This window comes from Xiphophorus couchianus, chromosome 20 (genome assembly GCF_001444195.1).
Source record: "Xiphophorus couchianus chromosome 20, X_couchianus-1.0, whole genome shotgun sequence".
Classification (NCBI taxonomy): domain Eukaryota; kingdom Metazoa; phylum Chordata; class Actinopteri; order Cyprinodontiformes; family Poeciliidae; genus Xiphophorus; species Xiphophorus couchianus.
This window is the reverse complement of record NC_040247.1, coordinates 29,442,887-29,464,231: the sequence shown is the minus strand read 5'-3', so window position 1 is coordinate 29,464,231 and position 21,345 is coordinate 29,442,887. Positions and strand designations below refer to the sequence as shown.

General features: G+C 44.2%; 1 protein-coding gene and 3 long non-coding RNA genes across 4 annotated transcripts; 3 read left to right on the top strand and 1 right to left on the bottom strand.

Moving 5' to 3' along the window:
* Positions 1–414: 414 nt before the first annotated feature.
* LOC114135924 (acidic mammalian chitinase-like) lies at positions 415–17,170 on the bottom strand. The gene is made up of 12 exons (XM_028003639.1): positions 17,053–17,170; positions 16,854–16,913; positions 15,868–15,900; positions 15,571–15,775; positions 6,832–6,888; positions 6,572–6,737; positions 6,229–6,353; positions 1,877–2,000; positions 1,407–1,589; positions 1,080–1,196; positions 869–995; positions 415–771 (listed from the first exon to the last, which is right to left on the bottom strand). The coding sequence occupies exons 2-12, from the start codon at positions 16,870–16,872 to the stop codon at positions 563–565; spliced, it is 1,365 nt and encodes a 454-aa protein (XP_027859440.1). The 5' UTR covers positions 16,873–16,913; positions 17,053–17,170; the 3' UTR covers positions 415–562.
* LOC114135925 (uncharacterized) lies at positions 8,750–9,108 on the top strand. Its single transcript, XR_003593692.1, has 2 exons — positions 8,750–8,856; positions 9,058–9,108. It is a non-coding gene; the product is annotated as an uncharacterized LOC114135925 (long non-coding RNA).
* Positions 15,110–15,467, top strand: LOC114135926 (uncharacterized). The gene is made up of 2 exons (XR_003593693.1): positions 15,110–15,215; positions 15,417–15,467. It is a non-coding gene; the product is annotated as an uncharacterized LOC114135926 (long non-coding RNA).
* A 2,109-nt stretch (positions 17,171–19,279) lies between the features above and the next one.
* LOC114135927 (uncharacterized) lies at positions 19,280–20,869 on the top strand. The gene is made up of 2 exons (XR_003593694.1): positions 19,280–20,283; positions 20,354–20,869. It is a non-coding gene; the product is annotated as an uncharacterized LOC114135927 (long non-coding RNA).
* Positions 20,870–21,345: the final 476 nt, after the last annotated feature.

The following is a 21,345-nucleotide window of genomic DNA, read 5'->3' as shown; positions in this document are numbered from 1 at the left end:
GTGGACGCCTCTGAAACAGGAGTCGGAGCCGTACTTTCTCAGTTCTCCGACGCTGACAAAAAGACTCATCCGTGTGTGTTTTTTTCTCGCAGACTGTCACCCGCTGAATGTAACTACGATGTGGGCGATTGTGAGTTACTAGCCATCAAGCTGGTGCTGGAGGAGTGGCGGCATTGGCTGGAGGGTGCTGAACACCCAGTGCTAGTCTGGACGGACCATAAAAACTTAGCCTACCTCCAGTCTGCCAAACAACTCAATCACCACGAGTCGCGACGCACCTCAAAGCCCTGGTACCACCTGGTAACACCTTACACAAATTGTCTTTAAAAGCGATATAATATTGTGATATGGATCATATTTGTTGCATTTGTTTAAAAACCCTCTTTTGTCTTCAGAACTGAGTCAGACACAATGAAATTTTATCACTGATTTATTTTGGGCTCTTGAGCAACACACTTGAGGTTAAGCAGTAATGGACACTGTGGACAGATTTCTCTAACATGTAGCTCTGGGTGTGAACATTCAATGAGATGTCATCATTTCTTGAGGATGCTTGTCTGGCTTAGGGCCAGTTGCAGCACTTGCAGGGATCCCAGTAGACGAGACCAGGCGGACAGTGGTGGAGGTAAGTGTTTCCCTGGAAACACTGGAAGTAGGTGGTCTTATCAGCTGAATTCACGTAGAGCCCATCAGGACGGCCGACGCAAAAACTGGCAATGGGATCCCTGGTGGTTGTGGGTCGTGGTGTAGTGGTTGGCTTTGGAGCGAAACCTTCATATGAGGACAACAGAAAAAAAAATCAATCTGTAGATTAAGTGGTTAAAAAAGAACATGCTAAGAGATAGTAGAAGAGAAGAAGAAAATGTACCCATTGACATTCTGAGGTGGTTGATCAGGGGGTACGGTCCTTCTGAACAGAACGATCCGCTAAAGTCATCCATGTCCAGAGTCCACACATGAGCACCACCCAAAGACTCTGCAGTCATGAACTGGACCTACAAGAGCAATAGAAAAGGCCATCAGGTTGATAGAAACAGGAACTATGACTGAACCAATGAATGAAAAACAGCTTTACTTACCTTGGAAGAAAAGCTGCGTTTGTCATCGTAGCCCACCCAAGCACTGCCGTAGGTGGCATAAGGAACATGCTGCTCAGAGATCCAGGAAACTACAGCATTGTTGGTGAAGTCGCAGGTCTGGGAGCAGAACCCAAACAGAACATTGAGTTATAAAGCAATTAAACTTGGCACAACTAACGTAAAGATCCAACTTTCTGCTCTAAATGTGTCTTTTCTCATTACACGTCGATTTTATTCCATTGTTTTTTACAAAAATTGCTCTTTATCATAATTATTTCTGACTTGTGCCAAAAAAGTGAACCGAGTTCGTTAATGTCGAAGCCGTACCTCGTAGTAGGCCCAGAAGCCAGCGGTACGGGTGTAGGGCCCAGCGTCTGCGGGGCCGTTGGATGGAGCTCCCAGGCCGTTCGCCGATGTGCTGAGACGGTAGGTCCGGCCGTATGTTGGGAAACCCAGGAGCAGCTTCTCCGCTGGGGCCCCCAGAGACTTCCAGTGAGCCACTGAGGAGTTCTGTGGAAAAATAGTTTAGAAAGTGAAAGGTTTTACAATGTGGATATAAAACAATCACTCAAATTTGATGAAGTCTGTCCAGAAGGCTGGTTGGGTTGACAAGCAACGGTAAACTAGGATCTTCAGTTTAGAATACAATATTTACAATAAATACCACCTTAAAGTACTGGTGACACTTTTTTATTCAATCTATATTCACACAGTGTGAATGTAGATTGAATACAAGTTATTGACTTGTATTTACAAGTCGGTCCAGTGTCCAGTGTGATCTAGTTCTAGTTCCTTACGATGTTGTAGTGAAATTGTGATCCGATGTCAACAGAGCTGCGGTACAGTGGGCTGTTGTGTCCAGTCACTGCCTCCCAGTATCCATGGAAATCGTAGGTCATGATGTTCATGAAGTCCATGTGGCTGTTGGAATACAGATAGAAACAGCATTTTTGATTAACATGAAGGCAAAATTCATAGAAACTTAGAAAATGAGGCTGTTCTTAACAATTAGGTCCTGTGAGCGGCTGCTGTGTGGCTGTCTGCTGATCCCATTCACTTTGGTCAATGAACGATTTCAAACTATTTCAGAATCAGATTTATCTCAATGCCTCTCCTTGGGTTGCCACCTTATCGTGGTGGAGGGGTTTGAGTGCTCCAATGATCCTAGGAGCTATGCTGTCTGGGGCTTCATGCCCCTGGTAGGGTCACCCAAGGCAGACAGGTCCTAGGTGAGGGACCAGACAAAGCGCAGCCCGAAGACCCCAATGACGGATAAAAACATTGGACTTGGCGTTCCCTCGCCCGGACGCGGGTCACCGGGGCCCCACTCTGGAGCCAGGCCTGGAGGGGGGGCGCGATGGCGAGCGTCTGGTGGCCGGGCTTTAACCCATGGAGCCCGGCTGGGCTCAGCCCGAAGAGGAAACGTGGGTCCCCCCTTCCATGGGCCCACCACCTGTGAGAGGGGCCAAAGGGGTCGGGTGCAGTGTGGGATGGGTGGCAGCAGAGGGAGGGGACCCTGGCGATCCGATCCTCGGTTGCAGAAGCTGGCTCTTGGGACGTGGAATGTCACCTCTCTGGTGGGGAAGGAGCCGGAGCTAGTGTGTGAGGTCGAGAGGTTCCGGCTAGAAATAGTCGGTCTCACCTCGACGCACGGCTCTGGTTCTGGAACCAGCCTCCTTGAGAGGGGCTGGACATACTTCCACTCTGGAGTTGCCCAAGGTGAGAGGCGTCGGGCAGGAGTGGGCATACTTGTTGCTCCCCATCTCGGCGCCTGTACGTTGGGGTTTACTCCGGTGAACGAGAGGGTAGCCTCCCTCCGCCTACGGGTGGGGGGACGGGTCCTGACTGTAGTTTGTGCTTACGGGCCGAACGACAGTTCAGGTTACCCACCCTTTTTGGAGTCCTTAGAGGGGGTACTGGAGAGTGCTCCTCCTGGGGACTCCCTTGTTCTACTGGGGGACTTCAACGCTCACGTGGGCAATGACAGTGAGACCTGGAGGGGCGTGGTTGGGAGGAACGGCCCCCCCGATCTGAACTCGAATGGTGTTCTGTTGTTGGACTTCTGTGCTCGTCATGGATTGTCCATATCGAACACCATGTTCAGGCATAAGGGTGTTCATATGTGCACTTGGCACCAGGACACCCTAGGCCGCAGTTCGATGATCGACTTTGTCGTCGTTTCATCGGATCTGCGGCTGTATGTCTTGGACACTCGGGTGAAGAGAGGTGCGGAGCTGTCCACTGACCACTACCTGGTGGTGAGTTGGCTCCGGTGGTGGGGGAGGAAGCCGGTCAGACCTGGCAGGCCCAAACGTGTTGTGAGGGTCTGCTGGAAACGTCTGGCGGAATCCCCTGTGAGACGGAGCTTTAACTCCCATCTCCGGCAAAACTTTGAACACGTCCCGGGGGAGGTGGGGGACATGGAGTCTGAGTGGACTGTGTTCCGTGCCTCCATTGTTGAGGCGGCCGGTCGGAGCTGTGGCCGCAAGGTTGTCGGTGCCTGTCGCGGCGGCAACCCTCGTACCTGTTGGTGGACACCTTCGGTGAGGGATGCCGTCAGGCTGAAGAAAGAGTCCTACCGGGCCTTTTTGGCCTGTGGGACTCCGGAAGCAGCTGATGGGTACCGGCAGGCGAAGCGGCATGCGGCTCGGGTGGTTGCTGAGGCAAAAACTCGGGCGTGGGAGGAGTTTGGAGAGGCCATGGAGAAAGACTTCCGTACGGCTTCGAAGTGATTCTGGTCCACCATCCGGCGTCTCAGGGGGGGGAAGCAGTGCGGCACCAACACTGTTTATAGTGGGGATGGTGTGCTGCTGACCTCTACTCGGGACGTTGTGGGCCGGTGGGCAGAGTACTTCGAAGACCTCCTCAATCCCACCAACATGCCTTCTATTGAAGAAGCTGAGCCGGGGGACTCTGGGTTGGGCTCTCCAATCTCTGGGGACGAGGTCGCCGAGGTGGTTGAGAAGCTCCTCGGTGGCAAGGCTCTGGGGGTGGATGAGATCCGCCCGGAGTTCCTTAAGGCTCTGGATGTTGTAGGGTTGTGTTGGCTGACGCGACTCTGCAATATCGCATTGACATCGGGGGCAGTTCCCCTGGACTGGCAGACCGGGGTGGTGGTCCCCCTGTTCAAAAAGGGGGACCGGAGGGTGTGCTCCAATTATAGAGGGGTCACACTCTTAAGCCTCCCTGGCAAGGTCTATTCAGGGGTCCTGGAGAGGAGGGTCCGTCGGATAGTCGAACCTCGGATCCAGGAAGAGCAGTGTGGTTTTCGTCCTGGTCGTGGAACACTGGACCAGCTCTACACCCTCGGCAGGGTCCTGGAGGGTGCATGGGAGTTCGCCCAACCAGTCTACATGTGTTTTGTGGACTTGGAGAAGGCGTTCGACCGTGTCCCTCGGGGAGCCCTGTGGGGGGTTCTCCGGGAGTATGGGGTACCGGGCCCTTTGATACGGGCTGTCAGGTCCCTGTATGACCGGTGTCAGAGTCTGGTCCGCATTGCTGGCAGTAAGTCGGGCTCGTTTCCGGTGAGAGTTGGACTCCGCCAGGGCTGCCCTTTGTCACCGATTCTGTTCATTACTTTCATGGACAGAATTTCTAGGCGCAGCCAAGGTGTTGAGGGGATCCAATTTGCTGGCCTTAGGATCTCGTCTCTGCTTTTTGCAGACGATGTGGTCCTACTGGCCTCATCAGGTCATGATCTGCAGCTCTCGCTGGAGCGGTTCGCAGCCGAGTGTGAAGCGGCCGGGATGGGGATCAGTGCCTCCAAATCCGAGGCCATGGTCTTGAGCCGGAAAAGGGTAGAGTGCCTTCTCCGGGTCAAGGGGGGTGTCCTGCCCCAGGTGGAGGAGTTCAAGTATCTCGGGATCTTGTTCACGAATGAGGGAAGAAGGGAGCGGGAGATCGACAGGCGGATCGGCGCAGCGTCTGCTGTCAAGCGGGCGCTGTACCGGTCCGTCGTGGTGAAGAGAGAGCTGAGCCAAAAAGCGAAGCTCTCGATTTACCGGTCGATCTACGTTCCCACCCTCATCTATGGTCATGAGCTTTGGGTCATGACCGAAAGAACGAGATCGCGGATACAAGCGGCCGAAATGGGTTTTCTCCGTAGGGTGGCTGGGCTCTCCCTTAGAAATAGGGTGAGAAGCTCAGTCATCCGGGTAGAGCCGCTGCTCCTTCACATCGAGAGGAGCCAGTTGAGGTGGCTTGGGCATCTGGTCAGGATGCCTCCTGGACGCCTCCCTGGTGAGGTGTTCCGGGCACATCCCACTGGGAGGAGGCCCCGGGGAAGACCCAGGACACGCTGGAGGGACTATGTCTCTCGGCTGGCCTGGGAACGCCTCGGGATTCCCCCGGAAGAGCTAGAAGAAGTGGCCGGGGAGAGGGAAGTCTGGGCCTCCCTTCTGAAGCTGCTACCCCCGCGACCCGACCTCGGATAAGCGGAAGAAGATGGATGGATGGATGGATGGATGGATGGATTTATCTCAATGAAGAAAATTGGAACAGAAATATTTAAAAAATATAATTTCTCTTTCTTACTACTAATATGTAGTTATTTTTTACAAAAATGGAAAAGCAAGAGTCAATTAGTGCACATATACAAGTATTGATCTGTAAAAGCATTGTATATACACTTTTTTTAAAAAAACTGTATAGGATAGCAAACAATTTATTAAAAAAACACTTAATCTGAAACAAAATATGTTCTTAATATCTTCGTTTGCTGAGAATATTAAATTATGGTAATAAAACAATCCATCCTCCTTTTCTAGGGTCATGTGTTTAGGGGTATGACAAAAAGGATGTGATAGTTTCCAGGTCTTAAAATCATTTAGACTTGACCCCAACTGTACAACATCATGCGACAGGCAGCTACTTTTAATACTTGTTAAATAAAGATTAACCCTGTTTGTGAGAATCAAAGATCTTCTCTCCTTGTATAAAGCTTAAGAGAAAAATAAGCAGCAGGTGCTGCAGATTAAATTCCCTTTCTTAACAATCAGCAAGTGTGACTGCCTCTATATAAGCAGTTGCTTTTACTAGTTTGTTGATCTGGTATTTAAGTCTGTCTCTGTTCCTCTCAGTCTGGACCGGAATAGATAACGACTGCACATTACAGTACAAGCATAAATGACTTCAGGGTCGCGAAACTTACGGTGCGATCTTGCTGACGTCGTACGCCTTGTCAATGGTCGAAATGAAGCCGGCCACATTGGCTGAAAGCAGCAGCCTTGTCTTCCTGTTTTCTGTGGCGTCATCCTGGAACGCATTGGCCAGCTCCTGTACGCAGAAAGACAGACAAAGATTTCAATTTTTAAATGAGAACCTTTGTTTTGACACTGAAAATAAGCAACAATCTAATGTACTGTTCCATCTCCAATTGAATGATCCTATCTTACATAAGGACTAAGGACAAACTTCTCCAAAGCAGAAGTTAAATAACAGATAACAGCACATTAGAAGTTGCTGTAAGGGGTAGTGAGGAAGGGTCTGCTTACCGAGACCAGCAGAGTGAAGCTGTCCTTGTCCTCTGGTGGGCTGCCGTTGTGTCCAGGATACTCCCAGGCCAGATTCAGCCCGTCAAAGTTATGGGTGCGCAGGAAGCTGATTGCTGACATAATGAAGGCTTGTCGAGTCTCTGGTTTGCCAACCATGGCAATGAATCTGAAAGGAAAACATTTTATATCTGCTATAAGGATTCAGTACTTAGGAAACATTCACTGCATTTTACAGTAAGTGTTGATAAATTGGGACTTACGGGCTCACTCCATTTACAGTGCCTCCGACAGACAGCAGAGTCTTCAGTGCGGGGTTGCTAAGTGACAAAGACAGGCAGAAAATAGGGTAAACCTTAAAACAAGTGAAGAAATTTGCCATCATAATCATGCCAGGCCAATGTAGTTTAAACAGCTTAGCAGTGAGCTAGAAAAATGTAACATTTCCATCCATCCATTCATTACTTTGTGGTTATCTGGGATCAAGTCCAGGGGGAATACCTGATGCCCCTCTCCTTTGTAACACCCACAACTCATGTTGGGGAATCCCAAGGATTCCTTGGCCAGCTGGGATACATAATCTCTCATGTGAGTTTTGGCTCTTCCCCAGGGAAATCTTCCAAAGGAGGCACAGAAAGCAAACTAATCAAATAACCAACCTCCTCTGAATGACTGGGCCTTGAGATCCTGTTCATTACAACAGATTGTTGAAAAGGTTTCTCCAATCCTAGATGCATCATACTCCTGAAGTATTCCCCCACAAAGTCCCCCATGGGACATGGCCCAAGGTTCAACAATTCATCTGAGTCTCTTCCATATCACCTGGTAAGGAAGGTACTGTCTCTTGAGAGTTGGAACATACTCTCTAGTCCTCTTTCCTAAAAGTTGGAACCATCGTAGGAGGAGTGCATGCTGCAAGTTAATGCTTTGGCTAACTATGCTTGGTTTTCTTTGATCAGGAGAGTCAAACTCCAGTCTTTGATGGCTGTGCAACTTTTTTTTTAAAGGTTTTGTTGGCTCTAGAGGCCTTTAATTGATAGTTAACTGACAGGAACGTTGAAAAAAGGGAAAGATGTGCTGCAAAGGTCGCCAGGCCGGGAAGTGAACCTGCGACGGCCGAGTCGAGGACTAAGGCCTCCATTTATGGGTTGTGCTAAACCCCTGCGCCACCACAGCACACCGGCTCTGCAACTTTTAGACGTGTCTTTTTCCAACATGCTGGAATCAAAACGCTGAACTGCCTCTTCAGTATGCGGTCCAGCATTCTGGATAATGAAATTTGATTCAGATTTAAGGGTAAGTAACATACTTCCATTAGATTTGTCACCACAACAGTTTTGTTTTTATCTCTCTTGGCGTTGCTTTCAGGGTTCCATTATTGTTAGAGATTTTTTAGTATTATCATTTTATTTTCTTACTCTAGTTCACATTAAGTCTATAGATCTTTGTGATTTTCTGTTTAAAGTGTTCTCTTCTTTAAATGACCTGGAGGTCACTACTGTCTGTTCAACTTTACGAGAAATAGATAACACTGAGTTTCTCAGACTTTAAACCCTTTTGCAAGAACACCTCCTAATTTAGTAACCACCTGTGAGCAGTCGTATTTTGTTTTCTTGACAGTATTGACCGAGATTTGAACCGGGCTCAGACCTTTGATCAGATATCACATCTGGACCTGGGTTGTTAGATGTTTGGGTTAGAAGCTTTACGACCTCTGTTGTTTTTCCTGACTGCCCCCTTGCCTGTCCTTCTTAGACAATAAAAACAGGAGCCGTTGTAAGGGAGCCCAGAATGCTCTGTGGATTCCTCGGAGAAAAGGTTCTCAGAGCCTTCTCCCAAGAGTTCTCAGAGCCTTCTCCTTTTGCAAAAGCTCTACATAAAATTCATATACGTTGTCTGTGGTTCTTTCTTTTATTTAGGTTCGAAAGGAAAATACCTATCAATTATGTTTTTAGTCAATTTTGTGCCCCAGAAATAATATCTGTGGCCAAGGCAGACAGATGCTCTTGGACTTGGCAAATACAGACATGAGAAATTGTGTCTGTGCTGCTTTGACAGCATTTTTCGTTAATAGTTTATGGTTATTGTGTTAATGCCATTGTAAGTTATTTGTAATCGCAATAGGTGCGAAGGCTTTTATTTTGAAGAATTACTGTGTTGTCTGCCACGGACGTCCTGTTTGGTAATTTCCGGTTTTCTCCGTGAGCTGCAGCAAGCATGGCTGAATGTGTTGTGTCTTCAGCATTTAATCCTGTGCCATCCGCGAGAAATTAAGGCGAAGCAATGCTGTAAGTGTTATTTTCTGATAACATACATGTTGTGTAAGATGTATCAGATATTATTTTACGAAGATGTTAATGTTTAGTTATGGCGGCGGATATTCTTGTTTAACCATTCATAGTGGATTGCATATAACTGGAGAGTTTATGTATGTACTGTAAGTTTCTTCGGACACATAACTAAGTTTGTATTGTTTGTTCTGTTTACAGTTTTCACCCAGCTTATGATACGTGGAAGTCGACAGTAAATGTTCAATCTTGCTACACGTCTCCCTCTCATCAATTTGCTGTGGTTTACCTTGGTGTTTAGTCGGAGTTGTTACACTTTTGATGAGAACACTACAGTGAAAAAGCAAGATTCAAGGTTTCAAGTGGAAAATGGCATCCAGCAGCAGGTCATCTTTGTCCTCCAGTACGAAGACGTCAAAATCTTCAGCCAGTGTAGCTCGTGCTAGAGCCAAAGCAGAGGCTGCCAAGGTAAGAGCCTCATATGCAAGCCATGAAGCTAAACTCAAGCTGGAGAAGGCTGTCAAAGAGGCAGAAAAAGCTAAAAGAGATGCTCAAAGTCAACTGGAAACTGTACAAATTGACACAAAGCTGGAAATGTTAAAGTTTCAAAAAGAGGCTGCTGCAGCAGCAGCTGAAGCTCAAGTCTTAGAACAGGCTGAGGCAGTTCAGGTTTTGGATGAAACGGGGATGTCTGATTCGGACAAAGTGAAACTTGAACGCACTAGCAAGTATGTTCAGTCTCAAATTGAACTAAAGAATTCAGATCAAGCTTCTCTGCAGCATATTGATTCACATGCTAAGGACTTTCCAAAAGAGACACACAGTACAAAAACAGAGAAATCTGAAAATGTGGAACCTCGTGAACCAGTGTTTTCATCCAAACCTCAAATAAAATCATACAGCGAAAAAGACAGCCAGCCTTTGTATCCTAATTATGTCCCATTGGCTGCCAGGTCTAGAGAACCAGTAAACAGGATAGTGACTTCTGAGCCGTTAGCAGAGTTTTTGGCCAGACGCGACCTTGTCAGTTCAGTTCTTTACCAATTCGATGATAAGCCTGAAAATTATCGAGCATGGTACTCTTCGTTCAACAGTGCTGTTAGTGAGGTTCGACTCACAGCAACTCAGGAATTGGACCTTATGACCAAATGGCTTGGAAAAGAGTCAAGTGAACAGGTTAAGCGGCTACGTTCAGTTCATATTGGAGATCCTCAAGCAGCTTTGAACAAAGCATGGGAGAGACTTCGTGAGTGTTATGCTGCTCCAGAGATCATTGAAAGATCTCTGTTTCAAAGACTGGAAAGCTTCCCTAAAATCTCCGCTAAGGATAACGTCAGGTTACGAGACCTTGGGGATTTACTGATGGAAATCCAAGGAGCCAAAGAGGATGGATATCTCACTGGACTTGCATACCTGGATACTTCACGTGGAATCAGCTCAATTATTGAAAAACTTCCGTTTGCACTACAAGAGAAATGGATCTCTGCGGGTTCGTGGTATAAAGAACAAAACCACGATCGCTTCCCTCCTTTCAGCTATTTTTCTGATTTTGTGTGCTATGAAGCAAAGAAGAGGAACGACCCAAGTTTCATGAGTCAAGGAAACGCAGTCACGTTTGTCAAATCAGAGAGAGGAATGAGTAAGAGTTTTAACTCACACAAACCAGTTTTGGTTTCAAAAACTGATGTCTTAACCAATGATGATCTCAGCAAAACTTGTCCGTTACACAATAAACCACATCCTCTCAGGAAGTGCAGGGTTTTCAGGAATAAATCATTCAGTGACAGAATGGCCTTTCTGAAGGAGAAAGGAATTTGTTTTAAGTGTTGCTCCTCTGTCTCACATTTTGCTCGAGATTGCAAAGCCTTCCTAAAATGTTCTGAGTGCAACAGTGTAAATCATGATACAGTTATGCATCCTGAGCCATCCACCAAGTCAGCCAAAGTTCCTTCATCCCAGCAGGACAATGGCGGGGAGAGTGATGGTCAAGTCAGTGAGGATATCGTTTCGAACAGTTGTACAGAAGTTTGTGGTCCAAGTGCTTTGGGGCGATCATGTTCAAAAATCTGCCTGGCAAAGGTTTATCCCAGTCATTCCAGGCATATGGCAATTAAAACTTATGTCATCTTGGATGACCAGAGTAATCGCTCCTTAGCTAGACCAGAGTTTTTTGAACAATTTAAAGTGGAGAGCAAACCCTTCACATATCACCTTCGAACGTGCTCAGGCATGATTGAAACATCTGGAAAAAGGGCAGAAGGATTTCAGATTGAATCAATGGATGGGAAGGTTCAGATCTCACTCCCGTCACTCATCGAATGTCCAGAGATTCCAAATAACCGATCTGAAATTCCAACACCAAGTGCGGTACAACATCAACCTCATCTCTGTCACATGGCAGATCAAATTCCAGAACTGGATCCAGATGCAGAAATCCTACTTTTGCTTGGAAGGGATGTTTTAAGAGCACACAAGGTCAGGCAGCAGGTTAACGGACCACACAACGCCCCTTTCGCCCAACGTTTGGATTTAGGTTGGGTTGTGATTGGAGAAGTTTGTCTTGGGGATGTACATAAGCCAATGATAAGCACATACAAGACAAATGTGTTGGAAAGACATCGCCATTCAATTTTTCCACCCTGTACAAGCCTCATTCATGTTAAAGAAAGTGATGAAACTCTTAGCAGATTCACCGAGCCAGAAAAGATGCTCGGCAGCCAAGTATTTGTCCAAACAGAGAATGACAACAAGCCTGGTCCATCTCTGGAAGATACAGTGTTCCTACATATAATGGACAAGAACGTTTACAAAGACGAAAGCAACAACTGGGTTGCCCCACTCCCATTCAGGGAACCACGACAACGACTACCTAATAATAAAGAGCAGGCAGTCAAACGGTTTGTATCTCTGCAGCGAACTCTTGAACGGAAACCTGAGATGCAGAACCAGTATGTGACCTTTATGGAGAAAATATTCACCAATGGACATGCAGAGTTAGCTCCACCATTGAAAGAAGGAGAAGAGTGTTGGTACCTTCCCACGTTCGGTGTTTATCATCCACAAAAACCCAACAACATCAGGGTGGTTTTTGACTCCAGTGCCCAGTATTTGGGAATCTCCCTCAATGATGTACTTCTCTCAGGCCCTGATCTTAACAATTCTCTTCTTGGTGTACTGTTACGTTTTAGGAAGGAAAAGATTGCAATAATAACGGACATCCAACAAATGTTTTATTGTTTCCAAGTGCGTGAAGAACACCGCAATTTTCTGCGTTTCTTATGGCACAAAGACAATGACGTCAACAAGGAAGTAGTGGAGTATAGAATGAAGGTCCACGTTTTTGGCAACAAGCCATCTCCTGCTGTGGCTATATACGGGCTTCGGAGAGCCATCAGAGAGGGAGCGCAGAGGTTCGGTGCTGATACCATCAACTTTGTAGAAAGGCATTTTTATGTGGATGACGGTTTAATGTCAGTACCATCTGAGGCTGATGCAATTGACCTCCTGCACCGGACGAAAAACTCACTGGTTGAGTCAAACATCCGTCTACACAAGTTTGTGTCGAACAGTCAGTCAGTCACAGAAGCTTTTCCGCCAGAGGACCGTGCTCCAAGGACCAAGGATCTCGATCTTGAACAAGAAGCTACACCCACTCAGCGCAGCTTGGGTCTTCTTTGGGAGATTACGACTGACATGTTCACTTTCTCAGCATCTACTACAAGCAAGCCGTTCACTCGTCGGGGAGTTCTCTCTACTGTTAACAGTATTTTTGACCCCTTGGGGTTACTAGCCTCTGTCACCATCTATGGAAGGGCTCTTCTGAGGGAACTAGCAACTGAACCGAATGAATGGGATAGCCCACTACCAGAAGAAAAGCGTCTAAAATGGGAATCCTGGAGGGATTCACTTCAAGACCTGAAGCAGCTTCATGTTCCCCGGATGTACACGCAGACCTCACTCAGTACAGCGGTAAATACTGAATTGCATGTGTTCTCAGATGCATCAAATAAGGCCATTGGGGCTGTAGCCTACCTGAGAACAGTTCAAGAAGAAGGACAAACTGAGATGGGTTTTGTTATGGCCAAGGCTAAGCTTGCCCCTCAGTCTGAGCCTACAATCCCCAGGCTAGAACTGTGTGCTGCGGTCTTGGCAGTAGAAATGGCAGATCTCATTCAAGAAGAGTTGGATGTGAAAATAGATGAAGTCAAGTTCTATACTGACAGCAAAGTGGTCCTTGGCTACATATGCAATGAGTCGAGGCGGTTCTATGTCTATGTCCACAATAGAGTGATGCGCATTCACCAATCTTCAAGGCCAACTCAGTGGAACTACGTGTGCACAGACGAGAACCCAGCTGACCATGCCTCACGGTCTGTGCCTCCATCCCAGCTAGCACAGACTTCGTGGTTCACTGGACCCTCTTTTCTCTATCAATCACCTGAAGGCAAACAGTGTACAGGTCAGAGGTTTGAACTGATTGAGCCAGAAAAGGACATTGAAATCAGACCACAAGTTCAGACCTGTTCTACTGTTATAGAAAACGCTACTCTTTCTACAGATCGCTTCAAACGGTTTTCATCTTTTAGCTCCCTGTTGAGAGGAGTTGCATATTTGATCCACATGGTGAAATCCTTCAAGCGTTCCAACCACAAGACTGAGTGTGTAGGTTGGCACAAATGCAACTTACCCCGCTCTGCTGAAGAGACATCTCAAGCTAAAAAAGCCATCCTAAAAGCAGTGCAAACAGCTTTTGCAAAAGAAAGGTCAGCTCTACTGGCTAAGAAAACCGTGTCAGGAAATAGCCCTTTGCAGAAGCTAAGACCAATCTTAGAAGATGACCTGATTTGTGTTGGAGGCAGGCTGAAGTTCTCTGATCTGACACCTGCCGAAAAGAATCCCGTAGTCCTACCTAGGGATGATCATGTATCACTCCTTCTAACAAGACATTACCATGAGCAGGTTCAACACCAAGGTCGTCACCTGACTGAAGGAGCCATAAGAGCAGGAGGCTTGTGGATATTAGGAGGCAAGTCTCTGGTAAAATCACTTATCCATAAGTGTATAACTTGTCGTAAACTACGTGGAAAAATGGAAGAACAACAGATGGCAGATTTGCCACTGGAGCGACTTAAAGTATGTCCTCCTTTTACCTATGTGGGCGTGGATGTTTTTGGGCCCTGGTCTGTGACGGCAAGGCGCACTCGAGGAGGGCACTCAGAGTCAAAACGATGGGCAATTCTTTTCAGCTGCATGACATCAAGAGCAGTCCACATTGAACTAATAGAATCTCTGGACACATCTAGCTGCATTAATGCTTTGAGACGGTTTTTTTGCATTAAGAGGACCAGCCAAACAGCTCAGATCTGATTGTGGCACAAACTTTATTGGGGCTTGCAAAGAGCTACAGATGGACACAAGAATGCAGAAGTACCTCACCGATCAGGAATGTATCTGGGAATTCAACCCGCCTCATGCCTCTCACATGGGGGGTTCATGGGAGCGGATGATTGGCGTGGCAAGGAGGATTTTGGATGCTATGCTACTCCAGCAAAACATCTCCTTGACTCACGAAGTCCTGTGTACTCTAATGTCGGAAGTTACTGCCATTATCAATGCCCGTCCCTTAATGCCTGTTTCTACAGATCCAGGAAATCCTTTCATCCTGTCACCTGCAATGCTTCTTACTCAAAAGGTTGGAGTCCCACCACCTCCTGGAAATTTTCCTGATAAAGACTTGCTTACAAGGCAGTGGAGGCAAGTACAAGCATTGGCAAATCACTTTTGGACTCGTTGGAGACGAGAGTACCTGCCATCTTTACAACAACGTTCAAAATGGACAGTACCCAAAAGAAACCTAGAAATAGGTGACTTAGTTCTTCTGAAAGACAAGCAGGTTCCTCGCAACTGTTGGCCACTGGCAAGGATCACTGCCACATTCCCAGGACAAGATGGATATGTAAGAAAGGTCGAGGTCACAACAGCAGAGCAAGGCAACCCAAAATCATATGTTAGACCTATCACAGAAGTTGTTTTGCTTCTGCCTAATGAATGACCTATGGACTAATGTTTGATGATCCTACGACACAGTGACCTCACAGAGGTCAGACGGGGAGTGTGCTGCTTTGACAGCATTTTTCGTTAATAGTTTATGGTTATTGTGTTAATGCCATTGTAAGTTATTTGTAATCGCAATAGGTGCGAAGGCTTTTATTTTGAAGAATTACTGTGTTGTCTGCCACGGACGTCCTGTTTGGTAATTTCCGGTTTTCTCCGTGAGCTGCAGCAAGCATGGCTGAATGTGTTGTGTCTTCAGCATTTAATCCTGTGCCATCCGCGAGAAATTAAGGCGAAGCAATGCTGTAAGTGTTATTTTCTGATAACATACATGTTGTGTAAGATGTATCAGATATTATTTTACGAAGATGTTAATGTTTAGTTATGGCGGCGGATATTCTTGTTTAACCATTCATAGTGGATTGCATATAACTGGAGAGTTTATGTATGTACTGTAAGTTTCTTCGGACACATAACTAAGTTTGTATTGTTTGTTCTGTTTACAGTTTTCACCCAGCTTATGATACGTGGAAGTCGACAGTAAATGTTCAATCTTGCTACACGTCTCCCTCTCATCAATTTGCTGTGGTTTACCTTGGTGTTTAGTCGGAGTTGTTACACTTTTGATGAGAACACTACAGTGTCGCTGTGCAGACTTACTATTTCTTGAGGCTGTCAAGGCTGGCGTACATCTCCTGATCATTCCACTCGATGGTAGTGATCTGGTTGAAGCTGTTGATGGTGGCCAGAGCATAGATGACATGGGTGCAGAGGAACGGGTCAATGTTGTCCGGGGTGAATTTACCACCGATGGGTCTGTACTGGGCCCAGTTGGTCATGTGACACACCAGCTTATTGGATGAAGCTGAGGGCATTTGGAGAGAAGCCGTAAAGATGGTCAGCATTCGGTCACAAAAAAAAAGCAACTTTATTATTTATTTTACAGCTGAAACTCACCGATGTGGGCGAGGACCAGAAAGCCCACGGCGGCTAACAGACAAAGAGAGAGAGGACGATTATAAATATAGTAATTATAGATTATACTTTACTGACCAAAAATAAAATGTCCCATCTTAATAAAAAAAACAGCAAGACCATGGCATTCATGATTGGCAGATAAAATATATTTGTTGTGCTCCTATGGTCTGGTCCATATTTGTTCCGGTATGTATCTTTTTGTATATATATATATAATTTAAATATTTCAACAGCTGTACAAATAATTCAATTCAATTCAGTTTATTTCTGCAGCTCTGTCGCACAACAAACCTTGTCACAAAAAACTGCAAAAAATGTAATTTTAATTCAATCACACATACATTCCAATTAATCTTACGTATTTATCAAACAGTGCATAAAACTCAGTTTAATATTCAAATAGTTTAAAAAGTTTTCTTGCATCGGCTCATTGGCCTATGATAATAATAATAATAACTAAAACGTTTCAGTTTAAATAAAAAATATAGCGCTGTTTTTGTGTTTTGGCCTTCAGTGTCCTCCCTGCGTTTTGAAGCAAGCCGAAAAAAACAAACTTCAAAGCTGCATTTTCTTTGTTTCACTGGACTGTTGACAGGAAATTCAGTTTCTTACATTTTTGTTCAGCCACAATTACAAACAAGGTTTTCATTTCTCATGTTGCCATGTTACTTTATCTCAATATTATAGGTATCTATAACTGAAAAGAAAGTTAGACCATTTCTCAGCTGCTAAGCTCTTAATGTTTGAGGTACCGACTCCTATATCATCTTATTATCTATACAAAATGATCACCTAAACAGTTCAAATCTATAATCCAAACTTTACATAATGATTATGATCATGATGAGCAGGTAGAAGGAGGAGCGGCAACAGCAGCTTGACAATCGTATATATTTGACATACAATAAAATCCATTCTTTGCTTTGAATGCTCATCGGCTTGAAGAGTGAATGAAGAAGGTTTACCTAGGAGTAGTTTAGTCATTTTGTCCCGTTTGGAGTTCCAGTCCCTTCACTGCTGCAGATCTGCAAGGAAATTAATAACAGAAAGGGTGGAGGTTTTGAAAAAAAAAAAATATATATATATATATATATATATATAATACCAATAAAATTTCTCTCTAAGTAATAATATTCTGTTTGTGCATAAGACAAAAGTCGGTACCGTTCTTCACGAGGAACAAGGCAGAGTCCTGACTTCACTAAAGAGGGTTCTTATTTATATTACTAGTAAAGGGTTAGATAAATCTCTGAGAAGGAAACTTGCAACTTCCTGCTTGGAATGTTGATTTGCGTCGCGATGAACTTTGACCCTGGAGCCAGGCGCATTTAATGAGCCAAAGGGGAGCTACTATTAAAGGGGCAATTCCACACAAACACTACATTTGTTACGTTGCTGGCCTACTGAACTTTAAAACTACATTACAGCCAACTAAGAAGTTTTACACATAGAGTTTCACAAAATGACAATTACAAACTTACCTGAGTTTTTTTTTTTTTTTGTAATAACTGAGATGGTGTTATGAACAAAGACAATAAAGCTTTATTGCCTTTGTGATGGTTGCAAAAGTGTCCACACCCTTAAAGAAAAACTGGAATAACCTTTCAGGATTCAGACGTTATGTCAAACTTCCTGTCACTCATATTTACCCTGAAAGTTAATTCATTTCTTGTGTTAAATCAGGGGTAATAAGAGCAGAAAACCATATCATGTACAGTTAGTTCAGGTTATTAAAATTGAGTCAGTATGTCATTATTTTTAATTGAATCAACATGATAGTTTCTGACATTTTTAAAAACAAATTAAAACATGGTAAAAGGAATAAAAACAAATCGTTTTCTATTTCTATTTACATTTTACTTTTAAAAAGTGAGGAAAGATTCAAAAACTTTGAAAAACGACTTCAATCATGAGGCGGAACAATTAAAAAGATCTATTTAATTCATTGGAGGCCTTGTGATTAATATAATCACATTTTAAATTTAATACAATCAGGAAAAAAAGTTCTTTCAATTCCAATAAGTCTTGGTTAATGACTAAATCAGTAAATAGTTTTGAATGTTGTGGTTTTCCTGCTGTTCAGGTCCAGATGCTTTTTGTTGGTATTAAATCGGCAGATAAACGCTTCATGATGCTACATCCAGCAAATATGATGGACAAAAAAAGTTCAAATTCTTTTGTCATTTTTCTACATCAAAAAGCTGAATGATTTTTCTCGTGTTTCTCTCTTTGTGTCATGGCAGACGGCTGGTCAGCTTCCTGTTAAAGCAGTTTTCCTTTCCACTGTCACCACATGCATGCTCAGTTCATATCAATAGATTGAACTGACTATCTTTCTCTATACAATTGTTTTTTTTCCATGTTTTTCAGACCACATTTGTTGTGAATCAGAGGATAGATGTCATGATTCCAGCCCTCCAGCTCTGGCTTGGCTGTGCTGATTGCTCATTGCCCTCACCTGCACTGAGCTGGTCCCTACTTAAACAGCTGCTCGTCACCAGCTCAGTGTGAGATCGTCTGTTGCCACTGTCACAGCCTTCAAGCCTTGTCTCATGTTTCAAAGTGTTTTCTGGTTTCTGATCCTGCCTGTTTTTGACCACAGATTTTTGCCTTATCCTTTTGCTGTTGAAAGTCCTGTTGCTGACCCTGCCTCCTGCCTTCTGGATTCTGGATTTTCACTGCCTGAGATCCTCCCGTGCATGACCCTGGACCGTTTCACGACTCAGCCTCTGGTTGGTGGATTTTGTCCCTGTCGTCTGTTTGTCCCCTGAGACCCCCACAGCTCTCCCCTTGTCCATTCACCCTCCCCTCCCCCGGCTGGACTCCTGACCCCTGTGGATTCCTCGTCCCTGACCCACTAGTGTGACCACATCCTTCTACACCATTTACTTTAGTAATAAAACTTTTTGGTTAACCATCCTCTTGTTGTGGCTGCGTTTTGGGTTCTGGCTGATTCTGCTTTTACCATTACAATAGACAGACAAAGCAGAACTTAATGTGATGAATTCATACATCCCATCATCCACTTGGATTATGTATGGATTTAGGAATCATTCATTTGTTGAAATGGATGAGTTATTATTGGTAAACAGAGGGGAAAAAAACACTAGTTTTATTCTCTCTGTTCTTCATGTTGGATATTTTGGTCTTATATGAACATAATTGTGTTTGTACAAGAAATCCTTCCTGTCCAGTCATCAAGTGGCAAAAAACATTTGATTTCCTTTTGGAATTAATATCATATTTTTGAACTGAACTGAATTCACCAACTTTGTGGGGGTTACTTGCATTTTATTTGAATAAAATTAAAAAACAACAAAGGTCAGGCAGTGATTCTTATGAGTTGACATAAAAGAAAATAAACACTTTGCTCAAATATAATTCCAATGTGTTTATTTAAAAACAGCTTTACATGTAGCAACCTTCTTGCCCCTTCCATTCAGTTACAATAAAATAATAAAGACCCAAAGGCAAAATAAGCCAGAACTGATTCAAGCTCGTGACTGGAGCCACCTGAAGGCAGGTAAACTCTAAGCGTACAGCCAGGTCTGTTTGGCCAGCGCTCCCATATATGGTCACACATCCTTATGGCTCTGCGTTGAACACTGAATGCATAAAAAAACACAAAAAAACAACACTGTACAGAGTATCAAGCACAACGACACACACCATAACTATATTCAGTGGTTCTGACAACTGCTGTGTGATGCTTTACATTTGGGAGTGGAAGACAGAGCAGGCGTTAAAAGTCGTGTATAAACAGGTTATGTATTTCATAAGCTGTTCTGGATGAGGGGTTGAATGGTGGGTCACGTTGCCTCAGAGTAGAGCCCAAATTAAAAACTATTAGGCAAAATGGCAACCTACTGTCTTCAGAAAATGTAAGCACTAAGAGCATATAGATTACATATGTCAAGAAAAAAAAATCAGGTTTTCATTGTTTTCCCAGCTAATATAGAAAAAGTTTCCCAGGTTTTAACTTCACACCCACTGCTGGAGACAACCAGCAGCAACATTACACTGCACTCATCTGCCACCACCAACACCAACCCTACGCATCGCTGACTACAGGAAACGTTTCCTGTTACATCACAAACTGACTGACTCAAAATCATAAAACAGCAACACAAAATATGTTGAAATGACCTAATAAAGCATTTGCATGTGTACAATCAAGTAGTCTATCATCCAACCACCAGCAAAGTAAACAAGTCTGGCCATCAAAGCCATTTAAATACGAAGACGTTCAAGGATTTAGGCACAACTCAACGATAAACTAAAGGTTTGCCTTCAAAACGGACAAAAAGGTGACATTTCTACCCTTTTTTTGCATTTGATTTAAATATTAACTTTGCAGTCTTCCTTCACAATTCTGTCACTATATAAAGACTGCAGGTTATATATTTATATTCCTTTATTTAATCGGGTAAACCCCGTTGAGATCTAGATCTCGTTTTCAACAGAGGTTGACAACAGGTCAGACTCGTAAAACCACCTGTGTAGTTTAAGTCTAACTAGGACTTCATCTAGAGTTTGACGGAAACATTTGCACCAGGCTCATTTTCTTGTACGTGCTTCAGTCTTCACTTGAAGAGAAAGCGGACCCAAACTTTGCTGACTTCTTCAGATGAGAGCTTAGGGGCACAAACAGGATGCAGAAACAGGCTGTTGTATAACTTCCTGCCAGTTTATGGACTCAGATCAGAGGCTAATGGTCACAGAAGACTATCAGTAATAGCTGCCGTTTATTCAAATGATAAAATCAGCCAAACGTCTTGGATCATAATTGTTATGAGCAGAATTGCAGCTTTAAATTAAAACTAGAACGTTTCAAATCTGCTCTATGCACTGATGTTTTGATAAATAGGCTATAATCCCATTTTCCAGTCAGTGCAGAAGTTACAGAACAGCAACTCTGGGTCCAAACGGGCCAATTGAAACTAGAGATGAGTCACAAGATTCATGAAATAAAACAAAAAGATTTATTGGGATTTTTTTGTCTATTCTTTCACCTTTTCAACAATAAACAAACTTTTATGAAATATGAATGTAATCGAAGATCTAAAACACAAAAAGGACTTTCGACTGTTACCTAAGCAGAACAGACAATTTTAAATGTTTTGGGCCACAAATGGCCCCCCAGCCACACTTTGGACACCCCTGAACAAAATCCTGCATAACAAATAAAAGATGGTGCAAACATTGACCAAATAAAATGGCGCTAATATATATAAAAAAACAAGAAATATATAAATAAAAATCAACACATTTAAATAAATAAGGCAAAAAAATAAAATAAATAAATAACAGCAAGAACCGTCAGAAACAACAGAAGGCGGTGAGCGTTCCAGAGGCTCGGTGGGTTCTGGGAACCACAGAGGATCAGACGTGTTGCGTCAGCGCCGGTGGCCTGACCACAGCTCAGTAGTCCTGACGACTCTGTCATCTCTCCCTCTG

Bases quoted from the DNA above. Each gene is read 5' to 3' on its own strand.
- LOC114135924 (XM_028003639.1), bottom strand. The intron at 2,001-6,228 runs GTAAGTTTCGCG...GTATTCCAACAG, and splicing joins GACGTCAGCAAGATCGCACC to CCACATGGACTTCATGAACA. The intron at 1,197-1,406 runs GTACGGCTTCGA...TTCTGCTCCCAG, and splicing joins GCTTCTGGGCCTACTACGAG to ACCTGCGACTTCACCAACAA.